The sequence below is a fragment of the Symphalangus syndactylus genome, chromosome 7 (genome assembly GCF_028878055.3).
Source record: "Symphalangus syndactylus isolate Jambi chromosome 7, NHGRI_mSymSyn1-v2.1_pri, whole genome shotgun sequence".
Classification (NCBI taxonomy): domain Eukaryota; kingdom Metazoa; phylum Chordata; class Mammalia; order Primates; family Hylobatidae; genus Symphalangus; species Symphalangus syndactylus.
The window spans coordinates 98,557,147-98,580,593 of NC_072429.2; the positions used below are offsets into that span (position 1 = coordinate 98,557,147).

The 23,447-nt window shown below is 40.7% G+C and overlaps 1 protein-coding gene across 17 annotated transcripts in view; it reads left to right on the plus strand.

Moving 5' to 3' along the window:
• Positions 1–23,447, plus strand: part of VPS13B (vacuolar protein sorting 13 homolog B) — an 897,698-nt gene that overhangs the window by 844,629 nt on the left and 29,622 nt on the right. For all 17 annotated transcript variants that reach the window (XM_063642860.1, XM_055286878.2, XM_063642862.1 and 14 more), the window contains exons 52-54: positions 1,709–1,992; positions 4,552–4,679; positions 4,897–5,096. In XM_063642860.1, the coding sequence (XP_063498930.1) occupies positions 1,709–1,992; positions 4,552–4,679; positions 4,897–5,096 (612 nt within the window). The remainder of the gene's footprint in view (positions 1–1,708; positions 1,993–4,551; positions 4,680–4,896; positions 5,097–23,447) is intronic.

A 23,447-nucleotide genomic window follows, 5' to 3' on the forward strand; every position in this document is an offset into this window, starting at 1 on the left:
CTAGCTCAGTATCTGCCCAAATGGCCGCCTGGTTTTGTGCTTGAAACCCAGGGCCCTTGTGGTGTAGGCACAGGAGGAAATCTCCTGGTCTGTGGGTTGCGAAGGCCCTGGGAAAAGCATAGTATCTGGGCTAGATAGCACCGTCCCTCACAGCACAGTCCCTCATGGCTTCCTTTGGCTAGGAGAGGGAGTTCCCTGATCCTTTGCGCTTCCCGGGTGAGGCAACGCCCTACCCTGCTTCTGCTCACCCTCCTTGGGCTGCACCCACTGTCTAAACAGTCCCAGTGAGATGAGCCACGTACCTCAGTTGGAAACGCAGAAACCACCCATCTACTGTGTTGGTCTCGCTGGGAGCTGCAGACCGGAGCTGTTCCTATTCAGCCATCTTGCCTGGGAATCGGTGTTTTTTTCTTTTTTTTCTTTCTTTTTTTTTTTTTTTATTGAGATAGAGTCTTGCCCTGTCTCCCAGGGTGGAGTGTAATGGCATGATCTCAGCTCACTTCAACCTCTGCCTCCTGGGTTCAAGCGATTCTCCTGCCTCAGCCTCCTGAGTAGCTGAGATTACAGGTGCCCACCACCACGCCCAACTAATATTTGTATTTTTAGTAGAGATGGGGTTTCACCATATTGGCCAGGCTGGTCTCAAACTCCTGATCTCGTGATCGACCTGCCTTAGCTTCCCAAATTGCTAGGATTACAGACATGAGCCACCGGCACCCGGCCATAAGGAGAGGTTTTAAGAGAACTTAAAAACAGAAAATGTTAAGTGGTATGCTATTGTTTTATGCTACTGAAACTGTTTTATAGGAAAGTATTATCTTTCTTTACCTTTGTCTGCACTTTTACCTCCTGCTTTCAGCTCCGAAAAATTGTTAGATTAATCAAATGGGATAAAAGTCTTATACTTTTAAGCTTACAATGCATTGTGGTAAAGTCAGCCCTCTGTCGCTGTAGGTTCCGTAGTTATGGATTCAACCAAACATAGACCAAAAATATTCAGGAAAAAATAAACTAACAATACAACAATTTTTAAAATACACATTTTAAAATACAATATAACAATCATTTGCATAGCATTTACATGTTATCAAGTATTACAAGTAATATAGAGATGATTTAAGTTATACTGTAGGATGGCACAGTTATATATAAGTACTACGCCATTTTGTGTAAGGGACTTGAGCATCCGTGGTGTTCTCACTGCTTCTAATTATTTCATTAGGACATTCTCATGGGGACAAGATTCATAATATTCCCATGTCCCCAACCCAGCCTCTTTCTAAAAATGCATAGTTATAGATGGTGTCTTAGAAGATGTGCTTTACGGGGCCAGGTGTGGTGACTCACGCCTATAATCCCAGCACTTTGGGAGGCCGAGGTGGGCGGATCACTTGAGGTCAGGAGTTTGAGACCAGCCTGGCCAACATAGTGAAACCCCAACTCTACTAAAAATACAAATATTAGCCGGGCATGGTGGCGTGTGCCTGTAGTCCCTGCTACTTGGGAGACTGAGGCATGAGAATTGCTTGAACCCAGGAGGCAGAGGCTGCAGTGAGCCGAGATGGTGCCACTGCACTCCAGCCTGCGTGATGGAGTGAGACTTGTCTCAAAAAAAAAGAAAAGAAAAGAAGATATGCTTTAAAAAGTTTAATTCTGCTGTATTACTGTAGCTCATGTGCTCTCTGCATTTTTTTTTTTTTTTTTTTAGTATTTTCACGTTCCAGACAGTGCTACTTTTAGCATTTGCCCAGGTGGAGAGCAGCCTGCTATGAAATCCAGCTCCCTTCCTTGCTGGGACTTGATGCCTGACATCAGTCAGTCAGTACTGGATGCATCCCTGCTTCAGAAACAGATCATGCTGGGCTTTTCTCCTGCCCCAGGTGCTGACAGCTCACAGTGCTGGAGCCTGCCAGCTATGGTTAGACCAGAGTTTCCCAGACAGAGTGTGGCAGTACCCCTTGGGAATTTCCGGGAAAATGGATTCTGTACCAGGTATTTTATGTTTATATAAATGTCTGTCTTCTTTGCTTGTCAGTCTAGCTGTTCATCTAGATACCAAGAGAGACAGAATGGTCGCAGGGCTCCCCATATGTAATATTAGGCTTTATTTTTAATTACTTCTAGATATTGTATACAGTGGGTCAAGTGTTATGATCACATATGGCTTGTCCCAGCATACTACTTAAGGGATTTTTCCCGTTATGGAGCTTACGCTGGGGGGAAATGATGGTACTTGTACCACAGAATGTCATTATATGAAAAGATCATATGTATCATCATACAAATAGCATTGTATGAAAAGATCATATCATAATGAAAAAAATTACCTGTTATGGGTTCTTAGCCTCCATAAAATTATAAGAAATAAGGGTTAAAATATGAGCAAGTCAAGTTGGAAAACCTTTTTCTTTTCCCATATTTTACTTTTACTTCAAAATGGAATTTTTCTCAAAAAAGTCATTAAGAGAGATAACTTAGATAAACACAAGTCACAGAAGACTCTGTTCTGTGGTTGTTCCTGCACGCAAGTTGCTCCAATTACCGATTACCAGTTATGTAAATAACAACCACAGAATCAAGCCAGAGACATATAATGGTTTGTTCATACTGGACTTCTATTATGTGGTTGTCTTGCATGTAAAATGTCCCTTCTGCAGCTGTCAAGAATAACTTATTTATAGTATATGTAACAGCTACAAAAGAAAACATATTGTGCCCTTATGAGAAGTACCTTATTTTCATGATTATGAATTTATAGACTTTATTTGAGATTTTAGCAATGCTAAGTCTTTTGATGTAATATTTTAAAGACAAGAGAGATTTTTATAGTACTATTTTAAATAAGTTATTCATAATGGTAAGGTTCTGTTCTCCACACATCCCTCCTTCTTTCACAGTATTCACAGAATCCTTGATTTTACAAACATTTGTCGTCTTTCACACCGTACAGGAGTGGTTATCCTTACATTCTGGTTGGAGATGTTAAGCATAGTGAGTCTAAGGGTGTTTTTGAAAGCTATATGAACTTATGTCTATAAATAAAACATTTTTTAAAAAACAAAATTTGAAACAAAACTCAATTTGGAAATTAAGCTTAAAATTCTGATAATTACAGTATAATTTAATCTTATCTACAAATACTAAGCTAGATATTGGACAGAAAGTACCATACTTGAGTCCTGGCCCTAGTCTTCTTGGCTATCAAAAAGAAATTATCTGAGGTTGGCTCTCCTAGCTCTTTTAAAATTAGGCTGGGAAAGGAACTTTGCTGTTTATCCAAGAAGTATACTCTTAAAATGAATTTATTTCATGCTGTCCCATCTCCTCATCTATTTCCTTCCCTCAGTCCAACCAATAGCACACATTAGATGGTGTGATTAATGTGCTTTTACCAAATGCTAATGGACCATTCACTTTGACATTTCACACAAATACAATCTTTGGGAAGTACTCACACTGGCAAATAAGATGGATGGCAAATGGAAGCTTTTTAGAGCATTATTGACCCCTTTTAGTCAGCTGAGGGCCACATTTGGCAAATTATCTGATTTCTTTGATTAATTTTGACAATCATTCTATGTAATTTAGGCTTCAGAGTAATTTTATTTTCCTGCTTCAATGAAATATTCTTTGTGTAGTCTGTAATCTAAATAGGAAAATTTCTCTCTCTTCGTCACAGAAGGCAACCTGTACTCACACAGCTGGTTTTCTAGCTCCAAATAATACAGCTTTGCTCCTGCTAATCAAAATGTACATTTTTTAAGGTGTGATGGGCTTGTGGAAATTGACAGCAAACATTATCAGCCTACCTACCTTTAGAAAAAAAAAGAGCAAGCACCCAAATTCTCTAGTAGTCCTTTTAAAAGAAGGTCAGCTCTTTTTTTTTTTTTTTTTTTTCTTTTTTTTTTTGATACACGGTCTTGCTCTGTCACCCAGGCTCGAGTGCAGTGGCACAATCACGGCTCACTGCATCCTCAACCTCCCAGGCTTAAGCCAACCTCCCAGGCTCCAGCCATCCTCCTCCCACCTCAGCCTTCCAAGTAGCTGGGACCACAAGTGTGCGCCACAGCACCTGGCGAATTTTTGTATTTTGCTGTAGAGATGGGGTTTTGCCCTTTTGCTGAGGCTAGGCTTGAACTCCTGGGCTCAAGCAATTCTCCTGCCTTGGCTCCCAAAGTGCTGGGATTATAGGCGTGAGCTACCATGCACAGCCTACCAAGCACTTTTAAGGAAGAAGAAAGTACCCTGCCTGGCGAAGGAGTTTAACACACATATGCATGGGGGAGAAAAAGAACAACAGGAAATATTAGCACAAGGTTAGCTATAGTTCTCTCTGGGTGATAGAATTATTTTGTTTGCCTTTAAATATTTTTTCACATTTTATGAATATTATAAATATGTTACTATTATCAGAAAAGAAATCTCCCCTGAGTTATAAAAGAGATATTTTCGAGTTCTGAATGTTGCAAGTCTAAATAAACATGTTCCAGAGGAGAGAGCATTCATTTTTTTTCCTAAACATTTCTGTCATTTGACTTGATTCTCTTCCAGGGCTATAGTGCTGACATATCAAGAACACCTTGGAGTGACTTATTTAACCCTCGCAGAAGACCCTAGTCCTCGAGTAATTATCCATAACAGATGTCCAGTAAAAATGCTTATAAAGGAAAACATTAAAGGTATGTTTTATGCTATTGAATTTAGATAATACTAAATGTATATTTTTTCTGGGATTTTTTGATTTAGTAGTTACCTGTGATCCTGTGAAAAAAATATTTAAATAAAAGTATTAATCATCTCTTTTTGAGAAGTTTCTTTTGCCACATTATGTTTACTGTCCCCCAAGTCTCTGTCTTTAAGGGCTAATTCTGCATATGCCTTTTTTTAAAATTTCAGATATTCCAAAGTTTGAGGTTTATTGCAAAAAAATTCCCTCCGAATGCTCAATTCATCATGAGCTGTATCATCAGCTTTCCAGTTATCCGGACTGCAAGACCAAAGACTTACTTCCGAGCCTCCTTTTGAGAGTTGAACTGCCAGATGAAGTAACAACTGAGTGGAGTGATGCTATCGACATCAACAGTCAGGGAACACAGGTCAGTGAGCCATGTGTTCCTGCCAAGACCCAAAGAAAAATGCCCTTTTCTGAGGTTTTTGTCAGTTGCCTGTTTTTAAACATAATTTTCTAAATGCTGAACGTCTTTTCTCTGTGTGAGAGAGCATGTGTATCCATTTTTACGTCCTCATTAAGTTATAAATTCTCAAACTCAAGTATGTATCTGCAAAGTAGAATATACAACCATTGACTAGAGAGGAGCACTTAGTAAAAGCAGGCCCATCTTGGACCTAATCCAAGGTCGAAATGGAACTCAAAGTGTTAGGCTTATTTAGATAGAACGTAGTTCAGCTGTACAGATTTTAGTACAATCATAATACAAATCCTCTTTCATGTGTTATTAGGATAAATATGTGTATTTTAAAATTAGTAATTTTAAAATTAATAATTTTAAAATTAGTAATTTTAAAATTAATAATTTTAAAATTAGTAAAACCCCACAAATATAAGTACAGTTTTAAAAACCTGAGCAGATAAAATGTCTTGATTTGTTTCTGTCTTCATCTGGATGTTAGTGATACTAATTTTGTTGAAAATGGCATAAGAACTTAGTATTTCCTTTCTTCTGGACTTAAAATTTACCATTTGTTAGTGTATAATTTAGTGACATTAAATATATTTACAGTGTTGTATAACCATCACCACTATTTCTGAAACTTCTTTATCATTTCAAACAGAAACTCTGTACCCACTAAGCAATAATTCCCCCTTCTCCCCTCCTCCAACCACTGGTAGCTCTCTTCTTCTTTGTCTCTGTCTCTATGAATTTGCCTGCTCTAAGTATCTCAGATAAGTAGAATCATAAAATATTCATCATTTTGTGTCTGGCTTATTTCACCTAGCATAATGTTCTCAAGTTTTGTTCATGTTTTAGCATGGATCAGAACTTCGTTTGTTTTTATGAGTGAATAATATTGTGCCTTACTTTTTAAAAAAGTTCTTTCACATTTATTAGTTCATTTGGTCTTCACAACAAGCTTGTGAGGTAGACTACTGTAATGGTTACAAACCACATATTAAAGTTACAAATGCATTTACAGTAATAATAATGGTCATCATTGAATAATCGCTTACTCCATATGAGGCATTGTGCTAAGCACTTTACATTCATTCTCATCTAACCTTGACAACAGCCATACAAGTTAGGGACTATCATCTCCACGGAGGGAGAAGTAGAAACTAAGACCTCCAGAAGTACCTTGGTCTAATTTGCATGTAGTGGAAGCAAAAGGCCTGGAATTTTATCCAGTTTTGCCGGACTGCAAAGCCGGTGCTCTGAGCACAATGCATGCTGTTTCCTTACATGAAACTCCTTGGAACACCTCTTTCCCAGTCCTTCTGGCGCATTCTTTCTCATCTCTCAAAATTTCATTAAAGCTCCTGTGAAGTATATTTGTGAAATGTGGAATGACTGATCTGCTAAGGGAGAGAAGGAAAAAGGGAGGGGCCTGGGAAGGGCAGTAGCTGTGGAAACTGGTGAAGGGCCTGGCTGGAGACAGGGGAAGGGATGGCTGAGTGCACTGGAGGGCCACACTCACCCTAGAGACCTATGTTTGTAGTGGCCACAAACTACTCAGGGGTGTGCTTTCTATCAGCTGTGTTCAGGGGCTGAACAGTGAAAACCCGCGGGATCTGTGCAGCCTCAGGAGATGCTCCCAGTCTCATTAATTTACAAAATAAATATTGCAAGCTTCTCAAGGGTCCCTGAACTCCCCTGCGTGGATTTGAAGGTTTTTGAAATCTTGCTTATATTTGACTGGGGAATTCTTTACAATAGACATTCTTCCTGTCAAACCTTATTTTGGGGATTCCCATTCACTCTGAATTTCCTCAAAACTTTGTAGTCAGGGATACTTCAAAGCTAAGAGGAGGTGCTCTTTCCAACACCCTTATCATCCGTGGTTTGAGGACCCAGCAGTCTCATGTTCCCATTAATCTTTTAGGAGCTGTGTGCCATATGTCCTGCAGACCATGGTTTACTTCCTAATCTGGAGGAAGATTTGTTTCAGGCCCTCACCAACATCTCCCCAGTAATATCCCAGGGCATATAAATCACTGGGAAGCAAAGGGAGCTGTGTCCTCTGATGAAAGGAAGGAGCAGTCCTTCTGGAGGAGGGAGTTTGTCTTCCAGGAACCTTCCTCAGCCCTTGGTCTGTGAATTTCAAAGCTGACCTAAACAAGCAAAATCAAAACACCGTAAAATGCCCATTATGCTTCAAGGAAGAAAACTCCTTTAACTTTTTTCAGTCAAGCCCTCTGCTTCTGTTGTATAAATAAGATAGTCTCGTGTTGTAGAATTTTGAAATGGATTGCATGAGGAAATATGCACATAGGAGTTGTATAATCTCACAGAGTATTCTTTGGACCAACAGTTATTGAGAAGACCTGCTAACATGTAGGCTGCAGAATACCGATTGTGAAGTTGCTGTGGGCTTTCTGGGGTTGGATCCCTGGCTCACACCTGGTCAGAACACATCTCATGGTTATTCAACCAGAGACCTGAAGGTGGCGGCACCTGGTGTTCATATCCATGATTTGATAGTTGGTGGTAGCCTGACTTTAGGACAAAAACAGTCTTTAGGTGCTCAATAAATAAAGTCATAAAAGTAAGTTTACACCAATAATTTTAAGTCATAATTTTAATCCTACCAGGAAAATAGTTCAGACTCCTGTCATAGTGTATAGGATTTTAATTTCTCATACTCAGAAACCACTTTTGTCAGAATTAGGCAACATTATTTTGAAAAAGTCAAAACAAGGAACAAAGAAAACATAGTAGTTACCACTTAACTACCAACAACATTGAGAAGCCTGCTTCATTCATTCAGTCAACAAATACTGAGTTTCTAACTATGCCAGACATTATAACTTGGTACTAGCACCATGTAAAATATACTGAACAAAAATGGAGCACAGCCCCTGCCCTCAAGTTTACAAGTGGAGGAGATAATAAGCAAGTAATCACATGGATAGTTGTATTATAAGCACTACGAAGAGCTATGCAGGAAAGGTACAGTTGTGCCATGTGGGTGTACAGCAGACAAGTTTGAGAGGTCAAGGAGGGTGTCTCTGACTGAGAGACCTTGCCTCTGTGCCTTCAAGGTGAACAGGCACTCCCTAGGCAAGAGAGTAGGGAATCTTTCTAGGTAGAAAGAGCAATGCGTTTGAAGCTTCAGTGTTCAGAGTGCACGTGGTCCTTTCAGGGAACTAAATGCCAGTGCGGCTGTAGCGCCAGATGACAGATGGTAGGAGAGGGGGCTGGTGAGGCGATGAGAGACCAAACCTGGCAAGGCCCTGTAGGTCCTGTCGAGGATTTTGGTTTTTATCTTAAGAATCATGGGAAGTCATTGCATTGTTAATGAAAAGTACTTGCTGAGCCACTGAACTGCAAAGAATGAGTAGTTTGAACGCCAGAAAGTGAATTAAAATGATCCCTTTGCAGGTAAATTCCCTTCTGAAAACATCCGGTAAATTATCATAATCTTTGACTCTTAGCAGACGTTCGTAGTCGGGTCAATGTCACTGCTGTTTCTTCGCAAATGGATTGTTTTGTGGGGAGGAGAGAATGACAGTCCTTCATGTTTCTACAGCTCTGTGCTATTTACAAAGTGTTTTCACAGGCACAGTCTCCATTCTTTTATTCATTTGTTCAAACTTTTACTGAGGACCTATCAGGTGCCAAACCCTTTGCCCTAAATAAGGCATAATTCCTGCCTTCAAAGACTTGAGTAACCAATAAATGCAGTAAAGGGAAGATAAAGCCTTTGATCACTGCAAAAATTCTAAGATAGGGCAATAATTTTTATGTCTATTTACTGATGAGAGATTTGAGGCTTAAAGAGTAATCAGCTAGGTGACTTGCAACTAAGCAGGAGCAAGCTGAAGCCTAAATCTGCTCCCATGTGGTCTAGTCCTGTTTTTCCTGCACCAGGCTCAAGCCACTGTCTGTCCTCTGAAGTCTTGCCCTGGCTACAAATCGTAGCTGCCTGAAAGTTCATCAAAGCACGGGTTAGAAGAGATTTTCTGATCTCTGCATTCACCTAATGCAAGAATCCCTTCCATGACATCTCACCCCAGAAGGCTCCCAGTGTTAATAGTCATTACTTATCCAGTGGTGGCTATGAGAAGTTTTCTTCTTGTATCAATCTGAAAACTATTACTCTGTAGCACCCGTTCATTCATCTTTGTTTTGCCCTCTGGGACATCACAGATTGTTTATTTCCCCTCAAATACAGCAACGCTACAATTATTTGAAGGCAGCTCCAACATCTTTCCTAAGTGTTCCCTTATCCAGGCCAAACATTTCTGGTTCCTTGAATCATTCCTTCAGTAAATGCAATTTCCACACCCATCACCACAGTTACCCTTGTGTGAACACTCTAGCATGTTATGTTCCCTTTTAAAAATCTGGCAGCCGGAATTACACACAGTATTCCAAATGTGGTCTAACCAGCTATTAACTCCCTATGCTTCCATTAATAAAGTAAAAGATTGAGTTAGCTTTTTATTAATGAGTTCAGACTGTTTGTTATTATTGAACTTGTGGTCAACCACATCCCCCAGGTCTTTATCATATGACTTGCTATACAGTTGACTTTTTGAACCCAAAGACAGGACTTTACATTTATCCCAAATAAATTAAGTCTTGTTGATATTGGCCTAGTCCAGCTTGTTGAAATCACTTTTTAAAAAATTGTGATGCTGTCATCTAACATATTAAGTATCCCTGGTAGCTTTATGTCATCCATAGATGTGGTGAGCGTGCATTCTACATGTTCATCCAGGTCATTAATAAATATGTTGAACAGGACAAGTTCATGGTTGACATACTGCAGTGAATCACTAGACACTTCCCGAATGCATGGGGTCCATCAGCCAGACTCCACTCTCATCTAGCCCATGTTTCTTAAATAAGAAAATGCATCTAAAATCACTTTTAAACTATACAGTATAAGATATTATCTACAAGAATATCAGAACATACTTTGTTAAGTGCCTTGATGAACCAGGACTCAAATGTGTAATCTGTCCATTTGGTGCAGATCACACAGAGGTAACCTTGAACACTAAAGCTTAAAGCAGCAGGTAGTAATTTTCAGAGTTATCTCTACCCTCCAATTCAGGAATTTTTATAAAGAAAAAAAGTCAATGCAGGTGAATATCTGATTTGTAAAATGTGTAATGCAGGTATTTTGACTTCTTGCTCACTTCGCTTACCTTCCCAGTACTCCAGGGCACAGTCGAACAGATACCAGCAAGTTGGCACTGACTTCTGAATGTCTGCTAGGTGCCCTGGTCTAGAGTCTCCTATGTGTTTACAGTTTGTTCTGGCTGAGTCACAACTGTTTCCAAAGATACTCAGCAGTAGTGATTTCCCTAAGATGTTTTTCAAAAAGTATACAGTAGGAAAAAATTAGAATCAGAATATCCACTGTTTTCTTTTCATTTCTATCCAATCCTTCCCACCTTGATCAACTTAGAAATTCATCTTCCTTTCTTCTCTTGGATATCTAATTCACCTCATAGCTTTAGCTACTGCCTAGCACCCAGTCACTCCCAGAAATTGATCTCCGGCCCCCATATTACTCCCAGTGTACAAATCTGTGTTTCTGCGTACCCACTAGACATCTCAGCCTGAAAATCCTACAAGCATCTGAAATCAACACATCTGAAACCAAGATGATCATTTTTCTTTTTTTTTTTATGACAGAGTTGTTTTTATTATAGATATACATGAAAATGGTTAAGTAAAATCAAATTGCTCCAGAAGTCTTACAATGAATACAACAGTCTTGCTAGTTGTCCTTTCCAGAGAAAAGCACTTTTCATTCTCTAGTTCTTCCTTCTAGTAGTTACCTTCATGGGTTTTTCCAAATTATTATTTTTTCAGTTTTTCAAGTGCGTGCATATATTAATACATGTAATTTTTAAAAAGCCTCTTCTGTTTCTAATTCATCCTAACGTCCCCTGCCCCATCCCTCCTAATTCTCCAGAGCAATGACTTTTATTTTTTTTATTTTATTTTATTTTTATTTTTATTTTTTATTATACTTTAGGGTTTTAGGGTACATGTGCACAATGTGCAGGTTTGTTACATATGTATCCATGTGCCATGTTGATTTCCTGCACCCATTAACTCGTCATTTAGCATTAGGTGTATCTCCTAATGCTGTCCCTCCCCCCTCCCCCCACCCCACAACAGTCCCCGGAGTGTGATGTTCCCCTTCCTGTGTCCATGAGTTCTCATTGTTCAATTCTCACCTATGAGTGAGAACATGCGGTGTTTGGTTTTTTGTCCTTGCGATAGTTTACTGAGAATGATGTTTTCCAGTTTCATCCATGTCCCTACAAAGGACACGAACTCATCATTTTTTGTGGCTGCATAGTATTCCATGGTGTATATGTGCCACATTTTCTTAATCCAGTCTATTGTTGTTGGACATTTGGGTTGGTTCCAACTCTTTGCTATGGTGAATAGTGCTGCAATAAACATACGTGTGCATGTGTCTTTATAGTAGCATGATTATAGTCCTTTGGGTATATACCCAGTAATGGGATGGCTGGGTCAAATGGTATTTCTAGTTCGAGATCCCTGAGGAATTGCCACACTGACTTCCACAATGGTTGAACTAGTTTACAGTCCCACCAACAGTGTAAAAGTGTTCCTATTTCTCCACATCCTCTCCAGCACCTGTTGTTTCCTGATTTTTTAATGATGGCCATTCTAACTGGTGTGAGATGGTATCTCACTGTGGTTTTGATTTGCATTTCTCTGATGGCCAGTGATGAGGAGCATTTCTTCATGTGTTTTTTGGCTGCATAAATGTCTTCTTTTGAGAAGTGTCTGTTCATGTCCTCTGCCCACTTTTCGATGGGGTTGTTTGTTTTTTTCTTGTAAACTTGTTTGAGTTCTTTATAGATTCTGGATATTAGCCCTTTGTCAGATGAGTAGGTTGCAAAAATTTTCTCCCATTCTGTAGGTTGCCTGTTCACTCTGATGATAGTTTCTTTTGCTGTGCAGAAGCTCTTTAGTTTAATGAGATCCCATTTGTCGATTTTGGCTTTTGTTGCCATTGCTTTTGGTGTTTTAGACATGAAGTCCTTGCCCACGCCTATGTCCTGAATGGTATTGCCTAGGTTTTCTTGTAGGATTTTAATGGTTTTAGGTCTAACATATAAGTCTTTAATCCATCTTGAATTAATTTTTGTATAAGGTGTAAGGAAGGGATCCAGTTTCAGCTTTCTACATATGGCTAGCCAGTTTTCCCAGCACCATTTATTAAATAGGGAATCCTTTCCCCATTGCTTGTTTTTGTCAGGTTTGTCAAAGATCAGATAGTTGTAGCTATGCGGCATCATTTCTGAGGGCTCTGTTCTGTTCCATTGATCTATGTCTCTGTTGTGGTACCAGTATCATGCTGTTTTGGTTACTGTAGCCTTGTAGTATAGTTTAAAGTCAGGTAGCGTGATGCCTCCAGCTTTGTTCTTTTGGCTTAGGATTGACTTGGCGATGCGGGCTCTTTTTTGGTTCCATATGAACTTTAAAGTAGTTTTTTCCAATTCTGTGAAGAAAGTCATTGGTAGCTTGATGGGGATGGCATTGAATCTATAAATTACCTTGGGCAGTATGGCCATTTTCACGATATTGATTCTTCCAAGCCATGAGCATGGAATGTTCTTCCATTTGTTTGTATCCTCTTTTATTTCATTGAGCAGTGGTTTGTAGTTCTCCTTGAAGAGGTCCTTCACATCCCTTGTAAGTTGGATTCCTAGGTATTTTATTCTCTTTGAAGCAATTGTGAATGGGAGTTCACTCATGATTTGGCTCTCTGTTTGTCTGTTATTGGTTTACAAGAATGCTTGTGATTTTTGTACATTAATTTTGTATCCTGAGACTTTGCTGAAGTTGCTAATCAGCTTAAGGAGATTTTGGGCTGAGACAATGGGGTTTTCTAGATATACAATCATGTCATCTGCAAACAGGGACAATTTGACTTCCTCTTTTCCTAATTGAATACCCTTTATTTCCTTGTCCTGCCTGATTGCTCTGGCCAGAACTTCCAGCACTATGTTGAATAGGAGCGGTGAGAGAGGGCATCCCTGTCTTGTGCCGGTTTTCAGAGGGAATGCTTCCAGTTTTTGCCCATTCAGTATGATATTGGCTGTGGGTTTGTCATAGATAGCTCTTATTATTTTGAGATACGTCCCATCAATACCTAATTTATTGAGAGTTTTTAGCATGAAGGGTTGTTGAATTTTGTCAAAGGCCTTTTCTGCATCTATTGAGATAATCATGTGGTTTTTGTCTTTGGTTCTGTTTATATGCTGGATTACATTTATTGATTTGCATATGTTGAACCAGCCTTGCATCCCAGGGATGAAGCCCACTTGATCATGGTAGATAAGCTTTTTGATGTGCTGCTGGATTTGGTTTGCCAGTATTTTATTGAGGATTTTTGCATCAATGTTCATCAAGGATATTGGTCTGAAATTCTCTTTTTTGGTTAAGTCTCTGCCAGGTTTTGGTATCAGGATGATGCTGGCTTCGTAAAATGTGTTAGGGAGGATTCCCTCTTTTTCTATCAATTGGAATAGTTTCAGAAGGAATGGTACCAGTTCCTCCTTGTACCTCTGGTAGAATTCGGCTGTGAATCCATCAGGTCCTGGACTCTTTTTGGTTGGTAAGCTATTGATTATTGCCACAATTTCAGAACCTGTTATTGGTCTATTCAGAGATTGAACTTCTTCCTGGTTTAGTCTTGGGAGGGTGTATTTGTCGAGGAATTTATCCATTTCTTCTAGATTTTCTAGTTTATTTGCATAGAGGTGTTTGTAGTATTCTCTGATGGTAGATTGTATTTCTGTGGGATCGGTGGTGATATCCCCTTTTTCGTTTTTTATTGCATCTATTTGATTCTTCTCTCTTTTCTTCTTTATTAGTCTCGCTAGCGGTCCATCAATTTTGTTGATCTTTTCAAAAAACCAGCTCCTGGATTCATTAATTTTTTGAAGGGTTTTTTGTGTCTCTATTTCCTTCAGTTCTGCTCTGATTTTAGTTATTTCTAGCCTTCTGCTAGCTTTTGAATGTGTTTGCTCTTGCTTTTCTAGTTCTTTTAATTGTGATGTTAGGGTGTCAATTTTGGATCTTTCCTGCTTTCTCTTGTGGGCATTTAGTGCTATAAATTTCCCTCTACACACTGCTTTGAACGTGTCCCAGAGATTCTGGTATGTTGTGTCTTTGTTCTCGTTGGTTTCAAAGAACATCTTTATTTCTGCCTTCATTTCATTATGTACCCAATAGTCATTCAGGAGCAGGTTGTTCAGTTTCCATGTAGTTGAGCGGTTTTGAGTGAGTTTCTTAATCCTGAGTTCTAGTTTGATTGCACTGTGGTCTGAGAGACAGTTTGTTATAATTTCTGTTCTTTTACGTTTGCTGAGGAGAGCTTTACTTCCAACTATGTGGTCAATTTTGGAATAGGTGTGGTGTTGTGCTGAAAAAAATGTATATTCTGTTGACTTGGGGTGGAGAGTTCTGTAGATGTCTATTAGGTCCACTTTATGTAGAGCTGAGTTCAATTCCTGGATATCCTTGTTAACTTTCTGTCTTGTTGATCTGTCTAATGCTGACAGTGGGGTGTTAAAATCTCCCATTATTATTGTGTGGGAGTTTAAGTCCCTTCGTAGGTCACTGAGGACTTGCTTTATGAATCTGGGTGCTCCTGTGTTGGGTGCATATATATTTAGGATAGTTAGCTCTTCTTGTTGAATTGATCCCTTTACCATTATGTAATGGCCTTCTTTGTCTCTTTTGATCTGTGTTGGTTTAAAGTCTATTTTATCAGAGACTAGGATTGCAACCCCTGCCTTTTTTTGATTTCCAGTTGCTTGATAGATCTTCCTCCATCCCTTTATTTTGAGTCTATGTGTGTCTCTGCACGTGAGATGGGTTTCCTGAATACAGCACACTGATGGGTCCTGACTCCTTATCCAGTTTGCCAGTCTGTGTCTTTTGATTGGAGCATTTAGCCCATTTACATTTAACGTTAATATTGTTATGTGTGAATCTGATCCTGTCATTATGATGTTAGTTGGTTATTTTGCTCGTTAGTTGCTATAGTTTCTTCCTAGCCTCGATGGTCTTTACAGTTTGGCATGTTTTTGCAGTGGCTGGTACCGGTTGTTCCTTTCCATGTTTAGTGCTTCCTTCAGGAGCTCTTTTAGGGCAGGCCTGGTGGTGACAAAATCACTCAGCGTTTGCTTGTCTGTAAAGTATTTTATTTCTCCTTCACTTATGAAGCTTAGTTTGGCGGGATAGGAAATTCTGGGTTGAAAATTCTTTTCTTTAAGAATGTTGAATATCGGCCCCCACTCTCTTCTGGCTTGTAGAGTTTCTGCTGAGAGATCAGCTGTTAGTCTGATGGGCTTCCCTTTGTGGGTAACCCGACCTTTCTCTCTGGCTGCCCTTAACATTTTTTCCTTCATTTCAGCTTTGGTGAATCTGACAATTATGTGTCTTGGAGTTGCCCTTCTCGAGGAGTATCTTTGTGGCGTTCTCTGTATTTCCTGAATCTGAATGCTGGCCTGCCTTGCTAGATTGGGGAAGTTCTCCTGGATAATATCTTGCAGAGTGTTTTCCAACTTGGTTCCATTCTCCCCATCATTTTCAGGTACACCAATCAGACGTAGGTTTGGTCTTTTCACATAATCCCAAATTTCTTGGAGGCTTTGTTCATTTCTTTTTATTCTTTTTTCTCTAAACTTCCCTTCTCTCTTCATTTCATTCATTTCATCTTCCATCAGCGATACCCTTTCTTCCAGTTGATCGCATCTGCTACTGAGGCTTCTGCAATCTTCGCGTAGTTCTCGAAACTTGGCTTTCAGCTCCATCAGCTCCTTTAAGCCCTTCTCTCCATTGGTTATTCTAGTTATCCATTCTTCTAATTTTTTTTCAAAGTTTTTAACTTCTTTGCTATTGTTTTGAATTTCCTCTCGTAGCTCAGAGTAGTTTGATCGTCTGAAGCCTTCTTCTCTCAACTCATCAAAGTCATCCTCCATCCAGCTTTGTTCCGTTGCTGGTGAAGAACTGCGTTCCTTTGGAGGAGGAGAGGTGCTCTGTTTTTTAGAGTTTCCAGTTTTTTTGCTCTGTTTTTTCCCCATCTTTGTGGTTTTATCTACTTTTTGTCTTTGATGATGGTGATGTACAGATGGGTTTTTGGTGTGGATGTCCTTTCTGTTTGTTAGTTTTCCTTCTACCAGACAGGACCCTCAGCTGCAGGTCTGTTGGAGTTTACTAGAGGTCCACTCCAGACCCTGTTTGGCTGGGTGTCAGCAGCGGTGGCTGCAGAGCAGCAGATTTTCGTGAGACCACAAATTCAGCTGTCTGATAGTTCCTCTGAAAGTTTTGTCTCAGAGGAGTACCCGGTTGAATGAGGTGTCAGTCTGTCCCTACTGGGGGGGGTGCCTCCCAGTTAGGCTGCTCAGGGGTGAGGGACCCACTTTAGGAGGCAGTCTGTCTGTTCTCAGATCTCCAGGTGCGTGCTGGGAGAACCACTACTCTCTTCAAAGCTGTCAGTCAGACAGGGACATTTAAGTCTGTGGAGGTTCTTGCTGAGTTTTTGTTTGTCTGTGCCCTGCCCCCAGAGGTGGAGCCTACAGAGGCAGGCAGGCCTCCTTGAGCTGTGGTGGGCTCCACCCAGTTCCAGCTTCCTGGCTGCTTTGTTTACCTAAGCAAGCCTGGGCAATGGAGGGCGCCCCTCCCCCAGCCTCGTTGCCGCCTTGCAGCTTGATCTCAGACTGCTGTGCTAGCAGTCAGCGAGACTCTGTGGGCATAGGACCCTCCGAGCCAGGTGCGGGACACAATCTCCTAGTGTGCCGTTTTCCAGGCCCGTTGGAAAAGCGCAGTATTAGGATGGGACTGACCCGATATTCCAGGTGCCGTCTGTTTCCCCTTTCTTTGACTACGAAAGGGAACTCCCTGACCCCTTGCGCTTCCCGAGTGAGGCAATGCCTCGCCCTGCTTCGGCTCGCGCACAGTGCGCTTCACCGACTGTCCTGCACCCACTGTTAGGCACTCCCTAGTGAGATGAAACCGGTACCTCAAGCAGAATTGCAGAAATCACCCGTCTTCTGTGTCGCTGGGGCTGGGAGCTGGAGACCGGAGCTGTTCCTATTCAAGATGATCATTTTTCTTACCCCAAGCCAGCTTCTTCTAGAGTCTCTGCATCAGTTAATGTCATCACTGTTTTCCCAGTACAAAAACCATAAATAAAATGGATTCAGATAATATTGAATGCCTGTTTTATCTCAAGCTCTCTAAAGGTGTAATCATTAGTCCATGTCACATCCTTTAAAAGTAGATGCTACCCAAAGCTCTGAGAGGTGAACGTGGTCAGGATAAATAGTCCTGGGATTCAAACCCGGGACTGTGTGGTTTCCCAGCCTGCCTTCTGCCTACTGCTTCTCAGTGTCTTCCTTTCTCTCAGATCCTCCACACATCCAGTAGGCCACCAGCTTCTATCAGAAATGCCTCAGAAACGTCTCTGGAATCTGCCCCTTCCCTCTGTGACTGGGGTCTGTTTCAGGCCTTTGGTTCATCATCTCTCTCCCAGATTTTAGCAATAGTGCCTTAATAGGTCTCTCCATTGTCAGCCTCTCCAACCTCAAGTCTCTCTCCGTAACTAACCCCTGAATGATTCCTAAAACACAGACTCCAGCCCAGAGAAGAGAACCCAGTCCACTAGGTTGCTTAAAACAGACCTCTACCTGAGACCAAGCAGGCCCCGTCTCACTCCTGTTCCCCCTCTACAGGCCAGGGCTCAATCACCTGTTCCTGCCTTTCAAAGTCTAAGTCTGTAATTCTTCCATAGCATGGTTTCCTAGTTAAGCTACTCTTTTACAAACTATGTATATAGAGATATCAGTAGTACATTTTAAATTTATTCCTTCCCAAAATGGGAGATGATATTTTTTGTAAGAAATGACTTTTAGCCCAAAGTCAGCTGCACAAATAAAATGCCTAAGTAGCATATTTTCAGATCAGTGTAGACATATCAACGTGCAGCAAAAGATGAGTGTGACACTATCTGCAACTTAAATGTTCAAAAGTAGGGAGACCAGGTGCAATAGCTCATGCCTATAATCCCAACACTTCAGGAGGCTGAGGCAGGAGGATCGCTTGAGGCCAGGAGTTTGAGACCAGCCTGGGCAACATAGCAAAAACCCCTGTCTCTACAGAAATTTAAAAAAAAAAAAAAAAAATCACCAAGCGTGGTGGTGCACAACTCTGTTTCCAACTACTCAGGATGCTAAGGTGGGAGGATCACTTGAGCCCAGGAGTTGGAGGCTGCAGTGAGCTATGATCATGCCACAGCATTCCGGCCTGGTTGACAGAGCAAAACCTGTCTCTATTTTTTAAAAAAACAAAAAACTTCTCACTATTTTCTTTGTCACCTTGTAATTAATTTACTTAGTAAAATTGTTATAATTCTAAAAAATTTGTTACATATAAATAATCATTCAAATAAAGATAACTGAGTACATAGAAAAGCACAAGTTATATTAAAATGCTTCTTGTTTATAATTGTGTTAGAAGATATTGTACTAAGTAGAAACCAGTATCCAGGCCTCAAATGGTTTTCTTAGACCTAACATATGTATGATGGGGCTGAGCACAGAGGCTCATGCCTGTAATCCCAGCTCTTTGGGAGACCAAGACAGGCAGATTGCTTGAGCCCAGGAGTTTGAGACCAGCATGGGCAACATGGCAAAATTCTGTTGCTACGAAAAATACAAAACTTAGCTGGACATGGAGGCAAACGCCTGTAATCCCAGCTACTCGGGTGGCTGAGGTGGGAGGATCACCTGAGCCCAGGGAGGCGGAGGTTGCAGTGAGCCATGATCATGCCACTTCACTCCATCCTGGGTAACAGAGTGAGACTGAGACCCTGTCTCAAAAAATAAATACGATAGTGTCTTGCTGACTGAAGCGCTCTAAGACAGATTCAAATGGCAAAACGGTGAGTCTCTTAGTATATGTCACCTAGAGCCTTCCACGCCACCCCACCTCACCCTACTAGTGAAGAAAGTAAGAAAGAACCAAATGATGGCATTGATCAGGACTGGCCGGGTTATACTGTGATAACGAACAGCTGAAAAAAAAAATCCCCTTGGCCATCAGTCATTTATCATTTTTTTCCCCACACACAGAACAAATCTTCCCCCCAAGGTTGGAAGCGGTCACTCCATCACCATTGAAGTCCAGCACTTCTAAGTGATGCTCAGTCTGGATGTGATGCCCTTTGATCTGGAGACCTATGGACTTACCTGCTCCCCCTTTCCCTGCTGTTTTATAGGACAGGGTAACAGTAATAACCCCTCCACTATGGAAGGGGGAAGAATGAGAGACATATGGCAGTCTCTTGCCTATGGCAGTTCTGAATGTTTTCTGGGCACATATTATGGGGTCTATACCCTGGAAGCAAGAAATCAGCTTTCACTGAGCACTGTTTCTAATCTTGAAGGAGCTCTTACCATTGTCCTTCAGGTTCCTGGCTCCACCTTCTGGGAGATCTTCCTTGGACACTTGAAGTTTGTATTGCATCTCACATAATCACAGTCTCTTTTACTCCAGGTTTGTGAGTGTATAGGGCAGTGGTAATTTCTCAACTCAGTAGATTTCTTACCTATTTGGTTCCAGAAAATTCCCTGTGCCAGGAACCATATCCATGGTCCTAAAGACACATTTCTTTGCTTACTTGCTTCCTTCCTCTCTGGATTTAAGAGAGCTTCTACAGGAAAGTTATACCCTTGATTTACACTTTTTTCCAAGTCAATATAACAGTTAAGAAGTTTTAACAGTGAGTGTGTTGCCTATAGTCAGTCTTAAGACTGAGTGTTAATCTGCCTTCGTGTTCAGAGGCTTTCTAATTTTAGACCTTGCTATTTGAGGCTTTATCTTAGTCTGTTCAGGCTGCTATATCAAAATACCTCAGACTGGTAGCTTATAAACAACAGAAACTTATTGTCACAGTTCTGGAGTCTAGGAAGTCCAACATCAGGGTACTGGAAGATTCGGTATCTGGTGAGGACCCACTTCCTAGTTCATGGATGACCATCGTTTCACTGTAACCTCACATGATGGAAGGGATGAGGGGCTTTCTCAGGCTTTTTTTTTTTTTTTTTTTTTTTGAGATGGAGTTTCACTCTTGTTGCCCAAGCTGGATGGAGTGCAGTGGCCCGGTCTCGGCTCACTGCAACCTCCGCCTCCCGGGTTCAAGTGATTCTCCTGCCTCAGCTTCCCGAGTAGCTGGGATTACAGGCACCTACCACCATGCCCAGCTAATTTTTGTATTTTTAGGAGAGACGAGGTTTTACCATGTGTCAGTCAGGCTGGTCCCGAACTCCTGATCTCAGGCAATCCGCCCACCTCAGCCTCCCGAAGTGCTAAGATTACAGGCATGAACTACCGCCCCCGGCCTCAGGCTTCTTTTATAAGGACACTAATTGCATCCCAAAGGCCCTGCTTTCTAATATCATCACATTGGGGGGCTAGGATTTCAGTGTATGAATTTTGGGGGAACACAAACATTCAGACCATAGCAGGTTTAAAATTATTTCTAACTTTGCAAGGTTCTACATTTCTGGAATCTCTCTATTATCTTCCATTTTTATTTGCAACCTGGCCAATTCTTTCCTGAGCTCATCTCTTCATAAAACAAAACGTAGTGTTCCAGACACAGGGAACAGCAGCCAACATAACACCACTGATGTTTGGTTTTCAAACCTCATCTTCTAGAGCTACAGATTTATTAAGTTTATGATCTACCTCTCAAGTCATCTCAAGCAACAGTTTTACTGAATATCTTACCACTTCAAAACATATATGCCCATTTTTATAGCTTTCAGTATCGAGTTCTACTGTCTGAAATTAAGCTAGGGTCTCCTATTGTAGGATTTTGCTAGAACACTACTTCTATCAACAATATCTATATTAGGTAGTATAAGCTCAGTTTTGCTGCCCATCATAAGCCTAGAACTTACCTCTTGTTCATGCTAAATGCCTAGTGTGTGTCCTCAGGGGGTTTTGTTCTACATGGTCACTCAGGGACCCAGGTTGAGGGGAAGTCCATCATCTCGTATCTTCCCCCTTGGAACTAACCACCCCAAAACCTACTGGCTTAAAAGAATGATTAACAACTTCTCATGATTCTGAGGAAGTGGCCAAGTGACTTTTCTGCAGGATGAGTCTGGGATCACTTATGCATCTGCATTCACCTAGAGAGTTGGCTGAGGTATGGGTTCAGCTGGGAAGTCTGGGTGTCTCTCTCACCATGCTGTCTGTCCTCCTTAAGGAGGCTAGCCCAGGGTGGCAAGCAGGAAAACCCCAATAAGCAAGCTGTATCAAGCTTTTTACTTGCTGATGTCACGTTAGCTGAGGAAAGTTGCATAGCCATGCCCAATGTCAGTATGGGAAGGTACTACACAAGGGCATGGATACTGGGATGTACAATTCATTGTGCAACAGTCTTCCACAGCTGTCTAGAGCAGGAGTCAACAAAGATTTTTTTACAGTCTGGATTGTAAATATTTTAGGTTTTGCAGGCCTTACATTTTCCCGACTTCTCAATAGATGGAGAGATATGTAAGTAAATGAGCATGTTCCAATAAAGCCTTATTCACAATAGCGGGCAGTGGACCAGATTTGGCACACCACTGAACTGTGGAACATAAAGCCTTTATTTATTCTCTGGAAGGAATACATGTCAATTCTGCCTTTAGCCCATTGGCCAAAACTAGTCACAAGACCATATCTAACTGCAGGGGTGGCAGGGAGTATAATCCTACTCTATTCCCAGAAGGAGAGAAGAGCTAGACATAGGTGGACACTAGAAGTCTATACAGCAGAAGCCACATTGAGAAGATGTATGTTCAGATCATCAGCCTTATCTTTATTGAGTACCTGGCACTGGTTGTAAGTACTGAAGAAAACACACACAAAACCAGTGCCCTCATGGAGCTTACACAGAGTCCATGATGGTGAATACACTGAGAGAGAGACGCATTTTATACACCTCTGCTCTGGAATTGTTAGTTGTCATCTCATTGTTTGTGTACTTGGCTTTTTCACCAACTAGGCTGTGAGCAATGCAAGGGTAGGACTGCATCTTCTCTGTGCCTGATGCAGTGACTAATTCTTTGTAGGCAGTCTTTAAGTGTTTGTCAAGTAATTGATTGTTCAAACCATTAGACCAAGATAAGGATTTACTTTGGACTTGTGGGGAACCTGGATATAGATGCCTAATTCCTGTATCACTCAGGTACCTAACTATCTAACCCCTAGAGCTGCCATTATGCAAAAGGCTGCAAGGTGTGAGTTGTTTCTGTAAATGTGAAAAGACAAGGATAGACTAAAGTCTGTGTTTCTTCCATTCATAGCAGTGAGTGAAAGGGATAACAAGCAAAAATTTCCCTCCAGAGTCTAGGTTTTTGGCCAGAAGAAGTAAGATGAAAGTTCAGGTTAATTTGCTTGCCTTCAGAAGGCCCTTGGGGCATTTAACAGAAACCATCACCTTACCTTAGGTTTATTATCTTAGAAAGCGTAAGTATCCTCATTTCATAATCCCCGAAAATCACTTTGAGAAAGAGCAGAACAGTAAATATTTCTCTATTCGCATCCCCTCCCTCTCTCTAAGGGATCCTGAAGTTATGGACGGTGACTTAGGAAAAGGAATATGAGATGGGAGCATGGGACTTAAAAAGGTTTCTACTGAATGGATAATTTCATATCTTGCAACCTAGTAAAGAAAAGCAATTGATTTACCTTATGTATCATACAAAGGGATGGCATTTATAGATAGAAATATTTCTTTAAGAATATCTCTTTTGTTTTAGATTCATGAACTGAGCCATTTTTAAGCCATTAATTATGTTATATTCTCAAATTTTATTGTAAGTTTAATTTTTACCTTGGAACAAATAGGGCAAATTCAGAATACAAGTCTTTCGAAAAAGATATTTTTGCAAAACAGTCCTTTTGGGCAACGTGTTCATAGAGAATACAGATACAACAAATGGACTCCATTTCTGCTGTCAAGAGGTTTACAATCTAATAATTGGGTCAGGCACATAAACAAGTGACTGTAGTATAGACAATAATATTTTTGGTCAAATAGAAATATGGTTAAAATTGTTTTAGAATGTAGAAATAGGTGTCAGTCCAGAAGGGAATAGAAAAATTAAAGAATGGCTTTATGGAGTAAGCTATCCTTTAAACTGTATGCATAAGGACATACAGGCTTTTGAAAGGACTTATATGGGGAAAAGTATATTCTAG